This window comes from Heliconius melpomene, chromosome 4, assembly GCF_056956725.1.
Source record: "Heliconius melpomene rosina isolate 202511_hmr_F chromosome 4, ASM5695672v1, whole genome shotgun sequence".
Lineage (NCBI taxonomy): Eukaryota > Metazoa > Arthropoda > Insecta > Lepidoptera > Nymphalidae > Heliconius > Heliconius melpomene.
In genome coordinates, this window is record NC_140392.1 from 7,044,179 (window position 1) to 7,064,744 (window position 20,566).

The following is a 20,566-nucleotide window of genomic DNA, read 5'->3' on the forward strand; positions in this document are numbered from 1 at the left end:
TTTTTAAAATAAATCCAATATCGTGTATAATAATATACTTCTGTTTTCAACACAAAGAGAACATCCTTGTTACTTCAAAGCCTTTACCTATAATACCATTAAATTATACGTGGAATGGATATTGAGATTCCAATGAGTTGGCACACTATTGTCTGTTCAATAGTCAATAACAACGGTAACGTGATATCTGGTATATTGCAACGCATACCATATGTATATGACACCAGGAGATTCTGGTTATAAGCGAGGGTTGTGTCATGTCATGTCGTGTCATGTGGAATACGACTTTTGATCTTTAAAATTATTTTGTATTGGTTTTACTCAATATGTTTCTACGTCATGGAAAAGGCGGAAAGTGAGTTTTCGCATTTACTGCACATTAACACATACCATCACATAAAAATATATATATTATATTTTTTTCTATTCTGAGTTTTCAATTGAACTAAAACTAAAACTCTATTTACACTAAAATTTATGCGAGCATGAATCGAACCTACTACTACGAACATACTAACGTACCAAAAGACTGTCTATATAACATCAAGTGTCAAGTAAGAATTTTTCTTTTCAAATTTATAAGTACTTATAAAGATTATTATTTACCAAATTTTACCTTTAAGATATTTTTTTATAGAGTTCTAAGCCGCGCATTAACTCTAAATAGAACAAATTAATTCTCTTTTAAAATATTTAGAGCCTGTTGTTAAATTTAAGCTTTTACTAAAATACGTTTTTACTAACCTTGAAAAAATTCATTTTCTGTTCACATTAAAAAAATATACGCAAATACGTAGAAATGTCAAGGCAATATTGACCCAAAGGTTTCATTAACAATTGTATTGGGTGTGAATGGTTAATTAATTATTGTGTTTTTAATTGAAATTGGTTTATTCTTGCCACTTTTGTATGGACAATGGATGGATTTCAGGCCACGTGAGCACGTGACTTTTTTAAATAATAAATAGACTTTGATCTCAAGGTCTTTGAAGGTTTAATTGTACTAAAAATACATTTCATTTTTACTAGCAAATTAAGTTATTTATTTATCTCTAACTTCACGCTGTATCCCGCACATAGCGGGGTAGGCAGCGAAAACTGGATACCTAGTGTTAAGACACTCCGTTCCCATTCAGACACTTTCGTTGCCTTAATAAAATTTTAGGAACAAATCTATAAATGTAAATTATACAGATTCTATTTCCACCATAAAAGGAAAAGCAAATACTAAATAAGTTCATTTATACACTGACACGAACAAACATAAATAAACTTAGCCATATGATATATGTGGCGCCGAACTTATAAATTCCATACACATTTCACATTACGTGAAGATTTTTTTTCAGCTTCACGTATGTAGCAGGGTAGGCAGAGGAAACTTAGTGTTAAGACACTCCGCTCCCGTCGAATTTTGGAAGCATAATGTGTTGAGTGGCGGAATTCAACATTGCGCATTACCTTGACGCACGAGCGAAGAAATGAAAGCATTAAATATTTTATTTCTCGAGTGGATATCGAACCCACAACCTGTCGCCTTTATCAGTGTCGCGCTGTCACACACTTGTCCCTGCACCACGACTGGACTCATTTTAGCATCATCAGGACAGGATTTAATTCTGCCTGTTTGCGAGTAACTAGTAAATAGAATATGTATTATATTATATAATATGATAGAGAAAGCTCTACCAATATAAATATGTATACAGTGACCTTCTTCAGGCGTTGACATACTGGAAATTTGAAATTATAAGTACCTCTGGGGAGGCTCAGGCTAAAACAGTAGTAGAAGGCTTTAAACTAAATCAGATCTGCTTATTCTAAACATTATATAAGTAGATTATAATAGAAAGGTGAGGCCGTCGTGGCACGGAGGCAGAAGGGTTTGACTGGAAACTAAATATTTACTTAAGTTTATATTTCCATTTCTTCGCACTGGTATAGAGGAAAAAAAGCGCGGCGTTGAATTCCGCCACTCAACACCTCCAGAATTCGGCGGAAAGTGGGGAACTGAATGTCTTAACATTACGTTCCCTCTGCCTACCCTGCTGTGTGCGGAATACAGCGTGTAAAAAGAATAATAGAAAGGTAGACTACAATAAAAAGCGTATTGATATGTTATATACAAATAATTGAAATAAAAACACAATGGTTATGGATTCGATTCCCACTCGAGCGAATAAATTATTATTTAATAATATTTGTATTTCTTCACTCCGCCACTCAATTGTGTTCAAGAAGAGAGTGTATTAACACTAGGTTCCCTCTGCCTACCTAGCAGGATGTGGGATATAGTGTGAAGCTGAAAAAAAATGTATTCATATTAATGAGCTTAGTGATAAAGTATTAAATTCTTATCACCGGTCCTGGTCGGTTTCCAGGTCCTGGACGTTTTCCAGGAGGCGCGGGTTCGAAACCCGCTATGTTCAAATTTTATACCTTTTCTAAATAAGTATTTATCGTGTGGAATAACACTTGAAAAATGTTAAAAGTATTAAATTCGTTTTTGTTAGAGTACTTTTTGTACAACCATTAAAACCTATGAATTTAACCTCACGTTTAATAATAAAAGAATGTAATTCAAAGTAGAAGGATTAAAATTAAATTCCAAAAAGGAATTCATACGTTTGTTGGACCATTATAAGAGCATGACACTATTTGATAACATTGTGGTCTCGAGTAATCGCGACTGGCTATTCAGACGGAATTTTTATTAATTATTTTTGTTATATCACTCTAACCAAGACAAAACGCGGCGTTGAGTTTCGTTACTTAACAGTTTTAAGTTTCAGTTTCGAAATTCGTAAAGCAGTGTATCATTGGATTAATTTGTCTACCGTGCTACTTCAGTTACAAATCAAATGAAAAAATTAGATAAATAGAGTATTTGAATTCCTTTTTAGCTTATTGTCTATTTTTTTAGCTAAAACTGAAGGGTTAAAAAGAAACACTAAGTTAGTGTTAAGACACTCCGTTCCCCGATTTCCGCCGATTTCTGGGAGGCATTGCATTGTTGCCTCGACATCAGAACAAAGAAATTCAAATATTTCATTTCCTCGAATTAGATATAGTAATAGTTTATTCTTTCTACAAAATGTCTAAATTTAGTAATTTTATTTTGAGAATTATCATTATGTAAAATAATGAAGAGGAAGACCGAAGATGAGATGGGCAGATATCATTGAGAGAGACATGAACGCCTGCAACGTTTCCGCTCACCATGCGTCCACGTCAAGTGGAGAGAAAACACGAGGAAAGCAGACCCCACCACCAGATAGGAACAAATAATGCACAGGAGAGAGAGAGAGAGAGAGAGAGAGTAAGATAGATTAATCTAAGTTAAAATAACTTTTCAATCCCTAATGTATATTACTAGACTATTTAGATTCTAAGTAACATATTTCAAAACTGATTGATACATTGATTAAGAAGTTTGATAGCCTATTAAGTCTAGGCTTACTATAACTTTCTTAATTGCTATAATTAATAGTAGTCTCTAATTAACAGCTTGTTAGTTTTGCGTACTACGAGTATATTGCTATGAGATTTCAAAAACATGTGGTTAGAAACAGTTATTTTACGAATTTATTATTAAATTAATAAAAGTATAAACAGCACTAAAAGTAGTCAACTGATTCATGTGAAACGTTCGTAGTTAGAAGTTGACTTTGAAGTTAGAAGTTTCTCAAATGGGGGCAGAGGCCCATTATAGCGTAGAAACTTTAAAATTTATTACTGAAAATGTTCGTTTACTCGATTGGGATAATTAGATTTTAATAGAGTTGCGTAAAGTCAATAATAACTTTTAATATTTCTGTTTATCGTAACGTTTTGTTTAAGTGTTAAACTAAAATTTTACTTTGTTATTTAATTGAACTAACTTAACATTATAGTTAAGCACTTTAAGTAACTATATTCATTTGGTATGGTTAAAATATATGCAAAATTTAAACCTGTTTTATTTTTAGAAAATTGTCTAATAAATATTATTGTGCTTTTAAACACTTTTATTAAGCTACTTTAGATATTTTTTTTCTATTATTAAACATGGACATTATAAGCACATAAGGTTACAATATATTAAAAATGGTACTAGCAATCTGGAATGATGTTGGAACCCAAAGATGGCAGATGGAACCCTAGTATACCAATCACCAAAGTAATAGTAAGTGCTCATTACATTTTTCTTGACAAATACATAGTGAGGCCGATTATTTTTAGTCGAGTGGAAGTGGTTCGCGGGGTGGTGGGAGTCTAACACCGACGCGACATCCTTCAGATTTAGGTTATCTTTGTTAAGACATACTTAAGTATAATAAGTTCCGCCACTCAACATGCAATGCCTTGAAAAAAAGTGATCACTAGGTTCCCTCTGTCCACCGTGCTGTGTGCGGGATACAGCGTGAAGCTAAAAAAACATATTATTTAACACTTACCATAACGTCATAGTAGCGTATGGCAGCCAGCAACACGCGAACACGCTGACGATGGTGACCGTCATCCGGAGAGTGCGTCGTCTGGCGCGCGCCAATGGACGTTGATCTGATCTTCGCAATTGTATACGACCTGTGTCTTTTAGCACTGATTTATCTATAAAGATATATTACTTAATTAGTATTTATATAAATAATGTTTTCTTATTAATAATGTAAATTACTTTTTGACTCAAAAGACTTAAAAGAACAATTTTTATGTGACACAAAAATTTTCATTTCCCGCCAATATGTTTGACCACAGACTAAATAATTATACGTAGATATAGTTAGCATTGCTCTAATATCAAATGTTTATAGCAATAAATAAAAAAAAATATAGCAAAAATATTTTTAATGATATTGACATTTAATTTAAAGTTAGCATGTGAAATTATTGATATCTATGGAATAGAAGTGGACGAACGTGTTTTCACAAAACCAAGCTACCTAATATGGCAATATGTATAAATTAATTCAGTTCAACTATCTTTATGAAAATGGAAATTAAATTTTATAAACTATGACCTTTACGAGGAAATCTAATCTTTTCAGTATACAAATAGAATATTCAATACATTAATTCCGCTCGAGAACTTTATCGGTTTCTATGATATAAAACACTGCACTGATGTTAGTTTTATATTAAAAAAAATACCAAATGCATTCATGGTATTGAATACTCCGACTGCATTTGGTATTTTAAAGTTGAAATTGAATTTTTGAGTTTTAGAATTGAAATTCCACAAATATTGTTACTACCCCGCTACTAAATAATGTTATTCCCACGCACAGGAATCGAACACGCAAACGTACCGTACCTAATTTCATTTTATAGAAAACAATATAATTTTCAAAATTTTAGTTTAAAGGGGAAGTGCTTTCAATCAAGTAAGTAAGTAACAAGTGCAACGTTCACCGTTGAAAATTCAAGGCTTCATACGACCTATATATTAAAATATTTAGATTTTACCTTAACTATGTGAAATTAAACGTATATTTTGTATAGTTTGACAAGAAATATTTCTCGTTAAGTTTCATATCGCGGCATACATGAACACCTTGAGGCATTTACTCATATTTGAAACCATCGTGGCATAGTGGCGCAAACGTCACACAGTAAACTGTTATAGGTTCAATCTTACTCGGAAATTTTGTTTTCTCACTCTGTCAACCGACAAAGCGCAACCTTGAACCTCTATTTAACATGCAATATTATCTATGATAGGTGGAAAGTGGGAAACGGAATATCTGAACACTAACTTCCCTCTGCCTACAGTTTAAAGCAAAAAATCTGCCTTTTTTTGTTAAAATGTATTCCTCAAGAATTTCAGATATTATGCTTTTAAATCTATTTACGATATAAAATTGAACAAGCAAAAAAAGATAAAAATAACAACATCTTTGTGAAGTATTTTATTAGGTTAGCAATACAAGCGTATTACGCTTTTTATTAAAATAATATTGGTTCCCGTTTTATATTTAACTAGCGGACCCGGACGCGGCTACGCCTGCTTGAAATATAAGAATATAATTTCTATAGAAATATGATTTCAATCTAGATGAAATGCTAAAAGTGACTATTATATTTATTTTCATAAGGATGAATATCAAAATGACGCGGCAACGAACGCGGTCGCGTAGCGACGACGGTTGTTATTAACATGGCAGAATAAATTGCATGTCAAATTAGAAAGTATTTTAACTTATTAGTATATATGTGTAATGTAATATTATATAGCCTATAGCACTTCTGAAGAATGCAGCTTTCATACAAAACAAAAACATAATAAATCGATCCAGTAGATCCAGAGATCTTATCGTTCAAACAAACAAACAAACAAACAAACAAACAAACTCTTCCGCTTTATTATATTAGTATAGAATTAGTATAGATATACTGTACTTACTTTATATAAAATAAAATTCAAGAGACGCACGAGACGGTCTGAATTCCGCCTCGTTCAAATTTACATTCTTTATTTTTAATTTTATTTCCTGTTTCTTTTTCCTTTCCTTCACGCTGTATCCCGCACACAGCAGGGTAGGCAGAGGGAACCTAGTGTTAAGACACCAGAGCAAAGAAATAAAAATATAAACGTTAATAAATATTTCACTTCCTCGAGTGGGAATCGAACCCACAACCGTCGCGTTACAATCACACCATTGGCTAATGCCAGGCAGAAGTTAGTGGAGCTCGCCAGGTTTTTTTTGTTGATGCCTTTTCCAGGTTTAAGAAGCTTTTATTATATCTCTTATCTACGAGTACGTCTCCAAAGTATGCAAAAAAATTGTAACGGGACGAGATATTATTAATTTATGTTGTTTGACATATGACTGTCAAAATGCAGACGGCGTTTTATATAAAAGTATATATTTAAACAACAAAAAGAAGATATAAATCTTTAACTTGTATGAATAATCGAGAATATTTCTAAAGACCCTGACCCTGGTCCAATTATTGGCCTACTCACGTGATATAATATATACTAATCCACTCACCTATGCTCTACATGTTCAGCGGAACGTTAAACAGTTATTCCCTTATATCGTCTATCAATCTTAAATGTAATAAGTTGCCGTTATAAAAGGTTTTTTCATAGAAAAATAGCTCTAAAGTTACGTTTTTATTTTATGACATGAAAGCTTATGTAAGCCTCGGCTGATAATATTACACTTTTTTTCAGTTTCCTCAAATAGCAAAGTAGGCGGGGTAATCTAGTGTTAAGACACTCCGTGTCTCACTTTTCGTTGAATGTTGATAGGCGGTACTCAACGCCACTGTTTGCCTTGTCACCAGAGCAATAAAATGAAAATATTAATTAATAATCCCCCTGAGTGAGAATCGAACCCACGACCGTCGGGTTTACTGTCACACTTCTGCCAATACGCCAAGACGGCCTCAAGGTTGCAAAAATTAACGATCATTAACTAAAAAAACTTTATGTTACATAAAGCTTAAGGTCAGCCAAAATGGTCTTGAATGAAACCTAACGATTTAAAAAGTAAGCGTTCACTAAAATATCTTTACAAAAAATAAATAATAGAGTCTCGAAGGAAACTTTGATAAAGGCTGATGGTAATTTAATTTAAATTCTTGGACCTTGGGATCAAATTTGTTAGTTTTTGTGCCTAGTTTTTACCTACTTTATCTTTTACCTTAGATACACGAGTTTATTTCATGGACGCAAAAGACCGTGCAAAGTGGAGTAGGTTGAGGAAGGCAGACCCTGGCAATAGCCGGGACTAATTCCAGGAGGAAGAAGACACTAGTTTATTTCATCATATTAAAACGCATGTCTATCTTATCTCATTGTATATTTAAGTTGAAATTTTAATTTTAATTCTTTTTAACTTAATTTAACCTTCTTCGTTAAATATGCTAACTAAAAAACATACTAAACTTAAAATTAACAAGGCCAAGATAGTTCACGTGGTCTCCTCATCGTCATACTTAGACGATTTGACTTATAGAATTGACTTTGAGATAAGAATGTAAACGCAACCGCCGGTGCTAACAAAATGAGAAATGGAACTATTATATCTATGTTAAGAAATACCACGACGAGAACGGAAAGAAAAGAAATAATTATTTATTTCAATTTTTTCCATGTTTATTTTTAGATGAAGCTATAAAAGCTGAAGCTGCTTGGTCTACTAGGGCGGGCAAAAGAAAATAATTCATTCCATCGATTGGAGGATTCCACGAATCTCATTTGCAATCAGAATCTGTTTTACTACGTTACGATAGCCTCGTGTTTCATTAATATTTATATAATCAGCTTCAGGTATTCCCTGCTGTATTCCCCATGTAACAGGGTACAGGGTACAGGGTACAGGGTACAGGGTACAGGGTACAGGGTACAGGGCAGAGGGAGCCCAGTGTTAAGACGCTTCCTACTTTCTGCCGAATTGTGAAGGCATTGCTTGTTGAGTGGCATGCTTCTATACTAGAGCTAATTAATTAGAAAAAAAATAATATTTTATTTCTTCGAGAGGAAATCGAACCCTCAACCTGGCACGTCTACAGCTTATTATTGCACCCCAGCGCCACGATCGGCCTCACTGGCCATTATTTAATTAAGATTTTTTGCCGGTTTTTCAGTTAAAATTTATGAGTCTAATTACATCCTACCATTAATATCATTTATACGAATTTATCGGCTATTAAAAGAGGGGCAGTAAAAAAGCTTATTTTTAATTGGAGGCTATGGTGGCCCAGGGGCACACTCGTGCGACTGTAAACGTGATGGTTGTGGATTCGAATTCCACTCGTGGGAATAAAGTATCTAATAGTTTATTTCTTTGCTTTGGTAACAAGGCAAAGCAGTGTTGAGTTAGGGAACGGAAGTGTCTTAATGGGTAACGAATTGTCTCAGCAACAGGTTCCTAGCCTGCCCTCCTATGTGCAGGATTCAGCGTAAAGCTATAAAAGTGAATTTTAATGAAATTAATAATGGAAGCAACTAGTCATAAAATTATCTATAAAACTTATATATAAAATAAATAAAAAAGGATAATTAAAATGATGGAAGAGAGAATACAAATTATTTAGTTTTCGTTGGCGTTGATGCATTCTAAGACAGTTCTCATTTACTAACTGAAATGGAAAATTTGAAAATTGGAGTTGACGTCTTACGCCTCGTTAACTTTGTGTTAAATTAAAATATTTCGTCATAATGAAGCCTAGCAAGACACTTTAAATAATTGAACAGACTTAAAAATTGCATATTTATGTACATTAAAATGTTTCTATAAGATTTTTTTCAATTTCACTGATTAATTAGTGTTTAGTCAGTTGAGACACTATAATTTTCACCCCACTTTTCGCTGAATTTTGGTGGCATTCCTGAGTGGCAGAAATCAATGAAGCGCTTTGTCTCGTTACCAGAGCGAGGAAAATAAGAAAAATACTAAATCAAAAATTTTTAATATTTACCTGACATTTCCTTGGAGTTAGTATGTATCTCCCAAAAGATGCAAACATAGCAGACTGTTATAATGACTAGTGGTAAGAAGTACATAGCCAGGAGACACATGACGTTGTACGCCAACTCCTGACGCTGATCGGAGAATGCTTCGAATGAAACACATTGTTGGAACTCTGGGACCGTCGGGTGGTGCATTACTCGGAAAACTAGGCTCTATAACAAAAAAAATATATTATTTCTATAGAAATTCTTTTTCTTTTCTTTTTCTTTATAGTTTTACGTTATATCTCGCGTATAATAGTTTACAGCGGAGTAGACAGAGGAAACTATTCTTACTTAATCTCGGCGGAGAGTGGGGAACGGAGTGTCTTAACACTAGTTTCCCTCTGCCTACAATGTGTGCAGGATAGAGCGTGAAGCAGATTTTATTTATTTTTTTCGAATTCGAATTCGAAGCAGTTAAGGAAAAAGGAGAGAACTATGATTTTTTCTAATCTACCCCAAATATTCTCATATATGTAGATCATTCTAAGCAAAAAGACAAATCCGATTTAAAGATTTACTGCTTAATGTTCTATGTAATTTTGAAAGGATAAAAAGAATATAGGTCTCCAGGTAGCGTCTGGTTGAGCTCTCAACGATTACCATATCTATATAAATAAAAAGGACTTGTCCTCACTGACTGAGGTAAGACGCACGCACAGCCGTAACTGCTGATGTTAGGAACGTGAAATTTGGACAAAAGTTTACTTTCGTAATCTGGACATCCACTAAGAAGGGATTTTGAAAAATTTTAACCCTAAAGGGGTGAAATAGGGGTTCAAAGTTTATATGGAAAAAATTTTAAATCGGCACCGATTTTTATAAAATGTGAAATTTATATTTTTAAAACTATTTAATTGAACACATGTTTCATCATTTTCTAGAATTCTCCCCCTAAGGGTGCAAATTTTGTATAGGTTGAAAGTTTGTATAGGTTTTTTTTAAATCGTCACCAATTTTCATAAAATTTGAAATTCAGACTCTTCAACGTATATAATTAAACACATGTTTCATGGTTTTCTAGAATTCACCCCTAAGGGTGCAAATAAGGGGTTGAAAGTTTGTAAGGAAAAATCTTTAAATCGCCACCGATTCTTATAAAATTTGAAATTTAGACTTAAAAATATTTCATTGAACACATGTTTCATGGGTTATTAGAATTCACCCTTAAATAGGCAAGCGAAGCTGTGCGCGTCCGCTAGTATTATATAAGATGTAGTATTATTTTGTGAAGCAGGTAGAACAGCCAATGTAAACGCAATGGGTTCTATTTTCACTTAAGTAATTATTTTCATTTTCACGCTCTTTTACATACACAGACAGCGGCGTTGAATTCTAGTATCTACTTTACACGACTTTTTTTGCCTTACCCTTATAAAAAATACTTTTATATTTAATCATATATATAAAAAGCAAAAAAAAAAAAACAAATTGTATAAAAAAGTACTTTTACGAACGTAAATTACGATTTAAAAAACCTATAACCAATATTGCTATAATGGCACCTACTTAATTTTATCGAAAGCCTAATGTATGCCAGAGACTGATAGGTTAATCCGAGCTTATGACGCCCATACTGTCGACAAAGTAGACCAAGTGTGGTTGAATGAAAATTTATTTATAAATTATTTATACCTTTCTATCTGTATCAGGGTGGAATTGAACGCACCACTTTAAATGAAACCACAGTTTTAACTACTCTATAAAAGCCTAATATAATTCAGAAAAAAAATAATTCCCAAAAATGAAAAAGTTATTTTTTCAAACAAAATAAATAATAAAATAATCGTTTTAAAAAAAAAAACGCCATTTGTAAAGTGTAATATTATCACTCACACACTTACCTGTCAAACCGGCAACGTCGCACACGCTTCATTCAAGAAATCGAGTCGCAGCAACTAGCGTAGGTATGTAGGCAACGGCGGCGAGCCGATGTTAAATCAACGCAACACTTAGGAATACACTTTACACACACTTTTATTGAATTTTTTCTATCAAGTTTTCAAATTTTCGAAGTGTCCCCCTTGCTTATTAATACATAAATTGCATCTGCGTAGCAAATTATTTCTTACTTTACTCAGTAGATCCCCCTGCGCGGCTAAGTCTTTAATTTTATCAAAAGCACCCATAATTCTTTGCCGGAGCTCGTCTTCTGTATGGACTTCTGACGCATAAACTTCATTTTTTACTTGCCCCCACAAAAAAAAATCAAGCGACGTGAGGTCTGGGGAACGGGCAGGCCACCGCCGAGGTCCATACCTTCCGATCCATTGTTCTCCAAATATGCTCGCTAGCGTGTTTCTAGCAAACATTCCAGAGTGTGCGAGTGCTCCATCTAACTGAAACCACATTTTACGATATACGTCTAGGGGGATCTGGTCGACATATTCTGTTACGGGGCCGCGTATGAGTTCTAAAAATTTCTGAGTATTTAAGTTGCCGTCAATAAAAACTGGCCCTATTATTGTATTTCTGTGAATTCCAGCCCATATATTGACAGCAAATCTGTATTGATGTTTATCTTCTCGACTTAGATGCAAATTTTGTTCACTCCAATATCTAAAATTTCGCGGGTTCCAAATGCCATTGCGAGTGAAAGTGCTCTCGTCAGTCCATAAAATGTTAAATACAAAATCTGAGTCGATGATGACATTGTCTAGCAGCCATTGGCAATATGCTACTCTGATAGGCCTGTCTCTTGGTAATAAAGCCTGAACTTTTGTGTATTTGAACGGACGACGTGTTTCGTTTTAAAATTTTGTGTACCGTAAAGTGGCTAACTTGGAATTGATTGGCTGTTCTGCGTAAACTGGTCGTAGGATTTCTTTGGATATAATTTAAAATTTCCATTTCTCGCACTATTGGTAATTCCTGTGACGAAACATGCTCTTGGTGTGGCACTAATGGTTGGTTTTCTCGGCCCCTTTGTACAGCTTTTACAATTGTACGATAATCTGATGGACATCTACGACTATCACCATACCTTTCTTGGTATATTCGTACTGCGAGAGCTCCATTTTGTCCACATTCTCCATAAATTAAAATCATATCCATATACTCCGTAGCAGTAAAATGAGAATGCGCCATTTTAAAATTAAAATTCACTAACTACTTAAAAGTAAAAAAATTTTTCAAATTCGTAAAGTAAATATCACAAAAACACAAATAATGATAATACAAATAGTAATAAAAACACGATAAAAATACACACGAATACACGATACACAATACACAAGAAAAAACGAAATAATTTAACAAAGACAAGCCGACAATCACAAACCGACAGTCACTTTAGCTTATTGAAGCCCCCGATGATCTTCGGTGTTAACCTTTAAGTATGGATGTCGGGTCTCACAGACCCATCTAGGTCTACGAATTCTACAAATCGGCCACTTCTCGGTGACCTCCGCCACTGAGTCGCTCAGTACCTTTCGTATTAATGCCAAAATGAATGTAGATAGCAGTGGTTGTGTCTCTGGGTCCAAAACACGTGAGTATTTAACTTTCTAAACGGGGCCTGGGTCTGTCAGACCCGACGTCCATGTTTCCCATACATAATGATTTGAAAACACCATATATTTTTATAATATTACAAAATATACTTTAATATTTTAATTGTATTATTTGTATTCAAATGTTTTTATTGTTATATATCATATATTATTTTGCATTGTTTGTCATATATTTTAGTAATATAAATATTATTTACCTAAAAAAAGATTCAATTTTTTTAGTTTTTATGATAAAATGGAAAAAAATGATCGACCAAGCACGTCAGGGACAAATATATCGGTACTTTATAATCAACATCAATCAAAAGAATTGGACGACGACATTTTATAAAGAAAATGACACTTTATCAAATAAAAAGACGCGTTTCGTATACTAAACTACTCTAAAAATTGAGAATGACTTTGACTCGCGTTTCGCGATCTGATCTATCATTTATTGAACATGAAGCTAAAAAAATAGTTTTGGGTTCTTGAAAAACATGTATACTTTGCCCCCATAAGATATATAAAAAGACAACACATACTTATGTTGACTGCAATCGTCCTGTTAGCCAACAATGTTGAAAGCCATTGTGTATCGATGTTCAATAATACCTTATCTTGAGGTGTTGTCAAAATTTTTATTTTATAACATAAGATGTAATTTTTTTATTTTTTTTATTTGTTAGACTTTATATTTTGTTAAAAAAATATTTATTTTATTATCTGTCTTTTTTTATAGTGTTATTTTCTTAAGAGTCATCCCATGTGGCCAAAGACTGAAATTGTGACTTTAAGTTACTTAAATCGTTGTGATGCGTAAACTTTAATAAAAAGCGATTTTATTTATATTGATTTTGCTTGATTTGAGGCTATTCATGTAAACTAAAACATAAAATTGTCTTCTTCCTTTAAAAAACAGACGGAATATGACCAATAAATATACTGGTCTGACAGACCCGACGTCCATATTTGTGTTATAAAAAAATCACGTCCATAGTTAAAGGTTAACAGTTCAAATAAGGATGTTACATTAAATAAAACATAACATCGATGTCAGCAGGGATACATAATCGTTGAGCTTGAATTTCAGAAAAAGCTCGAGACCTCCAATCTTTGTATGTAAGCCAACTTTAGTTACAAAGCAAAACACGTAGACACAAAAAAAGTATCGATACTTTGTACATTGTACATTGCCTTTCGAAACCGATAATTTTGTATTCGATACTTGTACTAATCAAGTACTTTTTAAAAGATATCGTATCGATTAAATTACCCAACTAACTTGGCCTTTCGGCTCATAACTATGATAGCAACATCTCACAGACACGCAATCTTCCTTTGGAGTCCTCTGTATGCGAGGATCATAAATCGTAATTAGAGAATATTTGTAACATTCTAATTTATTCTCTAATTACTATTTGATAATAATTATAATAGTAATGAGTACATAAATTAGTTACACTACTACTAATACCTACTCTGAAAAAAATCCCGAAAGAGCCTATCACAGAAACGGCTCGAATGTTTTTTATTATTAAACGATTGTAAGGAGGAGGAATGGGATAGATATATTTTTTTATTTTTGTTACTTACTTACTGACTGATTTTTTAACGTATGCGCATTAGTTCTTAAAAAAAGTATCGTGACATTGGCGAAGTGATTAGTGCTGAACTGGCACGCTCGGATCGCCATAATTAAAGAACAACAACAACAAGAAAGTACTCGATACTTCAAAACATCGATACTTTTGTGTTGATAGTTTTAAGTAAGTGGCTTAAAAAAAATATTTTGTTATTTTTTACAAAGACGTTACTTGCTAACTGACATTGACGTGCTACATATTTGCATTACGCTCTAAAAAAAGTACTCGATATTTCAAAGTATCAATACTTTTGAGGGTACGATACTTCTTTTTCGATACTACTCATGAGTACAGTATCGATACTTTCTATTCAATACCGTGTCCCTAAAACCACGAAATTACGAAATTACAGGTACCACTTACTGAAACTGTCAATTTCTTAATATGTTATAAAATTCTCATTACTATTTCCGCTAAATATGTAAATGCTTAGATATATCGATTACTATTTGATTAAATCTAAAACCAATTCTGATTTTATAAAAAAAATATTTTACCTCAAAATCTGAATACTAGTTTTCATTTAAGATAAGATAAGATAAAGATAAAAAGTCTTTATTGCACATATACAAGAATTATAATGATTATTTTAGGACATAAAATGCATAAGATTTATGTTTTAATAATTATGTTTATAGTAATAATTAATAAAAGAAAAAAGACATAACATTAACATTATAAGACTCGTTTCTATTTAATTTTTATACGATTTTCTATCAAAATAATTAAACAAATATAAATAATAATGAAAATATTAATAAAAAATGTAAAAGTATGTTCGAGAAGTATTTTACTTAGTGGCAACTATTACAATGTTTTTAATTATCTGTGTAAGAACAGAACTTAGCCGCGGAACGGCTAAGTTCTGTTGTGTTTACATGATATTGTTTGACTTTAGACGTTGAATAATTATCAAATGTTTTAAATTATTTGGATGTTGTTTAATATTAATTTTATCATTAATCGGATTCCTAAAATCGTGATGAATGTTTCGTGATCGTGATGATGTGATTACTGAGTATTTTTCTCAAATGTGAAACTATTGTGTGTCAGTATTTGAGTGTACTATCAAAACATACATTCTTTTAAGACATTTCAAACAAATGTTGAGTTTTTAATATTACTTATGATGTAAATATTAGTGATAGTAAAAGGAGAATGCGACAACGACGATGTAAAACTAATGTTAAATGTAAGTACCTATCTATTGTAGTTCAATATCATTTTGTGTGTTAAAAATTTTGAATATAATTTTGTGGGTGGTTCAATAACCATGAGTTATTTCTAAATAATTTCGTAATAAAGGAGATATAATAAATTGCCTTAAAGTAGGATTTTATTAAACAATTTTAATAAGAGCTTTGAACGTTGTTTAGATTTATTATTATAAATAGGTAATTGCGTGAAAAAGAACGCGAGATATCGTTCTTTCTCGTGCGGTTATGTTTTGACGAATGAAAAGTAGAAGTTTGGCAACGCTTAGTAGTATTTTTGTAGTAGTATGTGTATGTATGCGTGACACGAAATACAGGTATGGAAAAAAATCGTGAAATGAAAAAAAAATCCTACGTCCAAACTGTTGAGGCATCTTGATAAATTTTTTTAGCTCCGGGTTTGAAATATTTTACCCTATATGCAGTTTCAGTAAAAGAAGCGCTGCCTCTTCCACCCTGTATAATATGCTACATTTTACCTGGGGCTTCGCTCGCGTGGTCATGTGGGAGTCATATTCCCGAGTGTTCATTGATCGTGGGAACAGTAGGAACATCGAAATTATTAACGTCGTATATTATAGTCGTTAGCCTTCCTTAATAAATAAACTAAACAGCTTCCAGCTGTATTAGGCATGGGGAACCTAGTGTTAAGACACTCCGTTCCCCATTTTCCGCCGAATTCTGGAGGCATTGCATGTTGAGTTGCAGAACTCAACGCCGTCAATAAATAAACTATACAGCACAAAAATTTTAATTGAAGTTCAATATTAGAAGGATTAGAGGAATAGCTTAAAAGAATATATTAAGCAATTTCACAATGTATTCAATAAATTATCTCGATTTCCCACAGATTGTGAAATAGCCTGTGCCGCACTCAACCGGAGAACTACTAATGGCCAATGATAACAAGCTTGAAACTGAACTAGACTGATTAAAGCACGTAGATACTTGTTTGTTGTTCCTCAAAGCCTCTTATGCAGTTTAGTCTACCTATTACCAAAATAAACCTATATTTATTATTCATTTATTTAGCTCCGATTCTATTTCTATTGGATTCTATTAAGATACTTCCTTTGTTTATTTTCAGTCGAATTCTGAAGGCATTGCGTATTGTTTAACATCACGCTTTGCTAATATTTCATTTGCTCGAGTGGGAATCGAACCCAGTACATGTCGCATTTACAATCGCTTGTACCGCTACGCCACGACCGGCCTCGATATACCTAGGTAATTTTTATTTATTGTTTTATAAAAAAACTAATATTTTTGACAAAATATAGTTATATTTACAAAAAGACTACCACAACCAAAGTACCAGTATTTTTATTCGTTTTAATACACCCAAAAATAAACGTCCATTAATTACAATTAAAGCTTTTAAGATAAAATTCAAAATTATTTGAAATTTCTTCATACCAGTTTTTAATGAATATTATAGGTAAGGCAAAAATAAATAATAACCAGATGACGCAAATGCTACGTAGAGAGGCCTTTGGACGTTTTAAAAGGAACGTCACCTATATTTTATTGAAATTACATAAATATAATTCAAAGAACTAAGAATTTCGTATGGCATCAATTTTAGACCTGTAGGTCAAAGAAAGGTACAACTAGTAAAAGTTGACAAACTTAAGCTTGCGCGCGGATGCATTCAATATGTATGAAATAAACTACAAATATAAGTTTGTAATGATTTTTTTTTCGATTTTTTTTATACATTTGAATTGTAGAGACCAGTCGTGGCGCTGAGGCACAAAGTGTGCAAACGTGATAGGTTGTGGGTTCGATTCCCACTCGAAGAAATGAAATATTTATTTCCATTTCTTCGCTCTGGTGTCCAGGTAAAGCGCGACGTTGTTCCACCACTCAACACGCCATGCCTCCGAAACTCGGTGGAAAGTGGGGGACGGAGTGTCTTAACACTAGATTCCATCTGGCTACCCTACTGTGTGCGGGATACAGTGTGATAAATAAATTACAAATATCTTTTTTTATCTTTTTCCTGTCTTTACACGAGTAAATATATATAAATAACTCTACCCATCGTTAATGAAGTAATTTATTTTACTTTGTAGTAATTGGAACCTTGCCTTTGGAGTTGTGTACACCTACCAGATTTCAATTACGAATTCCTAATCTCACACATTGACATGTTCATATGTTTCTTTCAAGCTTTGGAAGCTTGTGGGGTTCAAAGTTACCCTAATGTGTGTGAGAGTATCTTGACTTCATTAGATATAAGCTTTATTGAGTATTCAAATTGAAACGTGATGTACTACTTGCAATGGAGACTAATAGTCTTAACTGATGCTAATAATGAAAATATTATATACTAGCGGACGGGCGCAGCTTTGCTTGCATATTTAGGGGTGAATTCTAATAAACCAAATAACATGTGTTTAATGAAATATTTGTAAGAGTCTAAAAGAGTCGGTGGTTTAAGAGTCGATGGCGATTTAAAGATCTTTCCATACAAACTTTCAACCCCTTATTTGCACCCTTAGGGGAAGAATTCAAGAAAACTATTCAATTCAATTAAATACTTTTAAGAGTCTGTATTTCAAATTTTATAAAAGTCGGTGCCGATTTAAATTTTTTTCCATACAAATTTTCAACCCCGATTTCCCCCCTTTAAGGTTAAAATTTTTCAAAATCCCTTCTTAGTGGATGTCCAGGTAACGAAAGTAAACATCTGTCCAAATTCCACGTTTCTATGCACAGCGGTTACGGCTGTGCGTGCGTCTTACCTCAGTCAGTGAGGACAAGTCCTTTTATATATATAGATGATAATACTAGGTACCTACTGTATTATATGTCGTCGTGGTGCAGAGATACAAAGGTGTCACTGTAACGCGAAGGTTGTAGGTTGATCCCCTCTAGGGGGAATGATTTATTTATTAATATTTTCTTTTCTACGCTCTGGTATCAAGACAAAAGCGCGGCCCTGACTTTCGACTCGACAAGTAAAGCTTCGAAAACTTAGCGGAAAGTCGAGAACGGAGTGTCTCAACACTAAGTTCCCTCTGCCTACCCTGCTGGGTGTGGAATACAGCGTGAAGCTGATAAAAAAAAGATTAAGAAGTAATATAAAAAGAAAACTGTTAAAAGTTACTTTTCTTGTTATAGGAATCCTCCTGGCAAGGTTATAGACTGAAAATATTGTATAATAAAATCTGTTATAAGAGGATCAAAATTGGGTTACGAGGTTCCCTTACACTGATTGGTAGATACAGGTTAACCTAATATAAACGTGTTTATATAATATCATAAATTTACAAACGATACTTAAAAAAGATTTACATTTGAAGAAAATATATAACAAACATCTTAAATTATCTTATTATACTTATTTAATGTCTTTTTTGTGATATAACTTCATATTTAAAATTACAAGGATTTTTTAAATTACATTCAAAAAATGTAATTACCGACTTCCTTTCTGAGATTACGTTTTGCAATGGATAAGATAATAAATTAATTTTTAACAAAAAGAAAAACCGACTTCTAACAACGAACTAAAAAGTGAAAAATAATTATATAAAGATTTTATAATTTTGAAGTCGGTGTCAAACTAATGCTACAACACCTTTACTACAATATCTAATTACTAAGCCTGTTTGTTTTACTTGGCACCGACTTCAAAATTATAAAATCTTTATATAATTATTTTTCACTTTTTAGTTCGTTGTTAGAAGTCGGTTTTTCTTTTTGTTAAAAATTAATTTATTTTACGATTTTTAGTGATGGGTAGATCTTAAAATGATGCTTCTTGAACGAGTGGTGATGGTGGTGGTAGTGGTTGTCAACGAGTGGTTGTGATTGTTCTATGTAAAACTTCATTTAATTAGCTATTATTTTTGTGCAAAGTTACATTTTGGTATATTGACAAGAACATACATAAAAAGTATTCGGGCGAATTGGGAATCTCCCTTCTTTGAAGTTGATTGAAAATGAGAACATCCTCTTTTTTGAGGTTGGTTGAAAAGAAATTCAACCATCAGAAATCTCACTTCTGACATCAATTTAAAAAGTTTTTGCTTGTAACTATTACAGTATAATCAATTTTTTACCAAAAAAAAAAAACTTTCTCAATTTTCTCCGGATCCCATAACCGGAACCTAACCGAACTTTCACCAAATTATCCTTGAAGTGTATCCTTTCAAATAAAAAAAGAATCATCAAAATCGGTTGGCGCGACATTGAGTTAATCGGCTATTAGTCGCGCACATGCCTAATGCAAATTTAAGACTTATGTGATTTTCTCATGGATACCATTGTCAGACATGGACCAAAAAAAAATGGGACCATTCGGGAAGCTACCTTCCGGGAAGGGAAGAACCTTTCAAATAAAAAAAAAATTATCAAAATCGGTTCACCCAGTTAAAAGTTATGAGGTAACAAACATAAAAAAAAAAAAAAAAAAAAACAGTCGAATTGATAACCTCCTTTTCTTACAGAAGTCGGTTAAAAAGAAATTTGATTCTATTTAATTTTACGCTTCCTCCGCATTATGCGGGTTACCTACTGGTTTTTTCACTTAGTTCTCTGTTCTCTATTTATTTGTAATTATATAAGAATCATTATAGTATTTTAAACATAAGCATTTCAGATAGAATCCATAAGTTTTAACACCCTGTACTACTCTACATGGCTGTCTATTTTTTTTTTACTTCCCCCTGCACTATTATGACTTCAACATATGTATAGACAAACCGATTAAATTCATATATAATATATAGATTTCATTCAATGTCAACAATATCTTTGAAG

The 20,566-nt window shown here is 32.8% G+C and overlaps 1 protein-coding gene across 2 annotated transcripts in view; it reads right to left on the reverse strand.

Moving 5' to 3' along the window:
* Positions 1 to 20,566, reverse strand: part of LOC146539587 (adipokinetic hormone/corazonin-related peptide receptor variant I-like) — a 40,413-nt gene that overhangs the window by 5,855 nt on the left and 13,992 nt on the right. Inside the window, exons 1-3 of one of the 2 annotated variants that reach the window (XM_085208306.1) lie at positions 11,518 to 12,727; positions 9,412 to 9,616; positions 4,437 to 4,590 (exon numbers count right to left, since the gene is read on the reverse strand). In XM_085208306.1, coding sequence (XP_085064432.1) covers positions 4,437 to 4,590; positions 9,412 to 9,616; positions 11,518 to 11,796 — 638 coding nt within the window. In that variant the 5' untranslated portion in view covers positions 11,797 to 12,727. Of the gene's footprint in view, positions 1 to 4,436; positions 4,591 to 9,411; positions 9,617 to 11,517; positions 12,728 to 20,566 lie in introns of those variants that run through there. The other variant, XM_085208305.1, reaches the window with a different exon arrangement.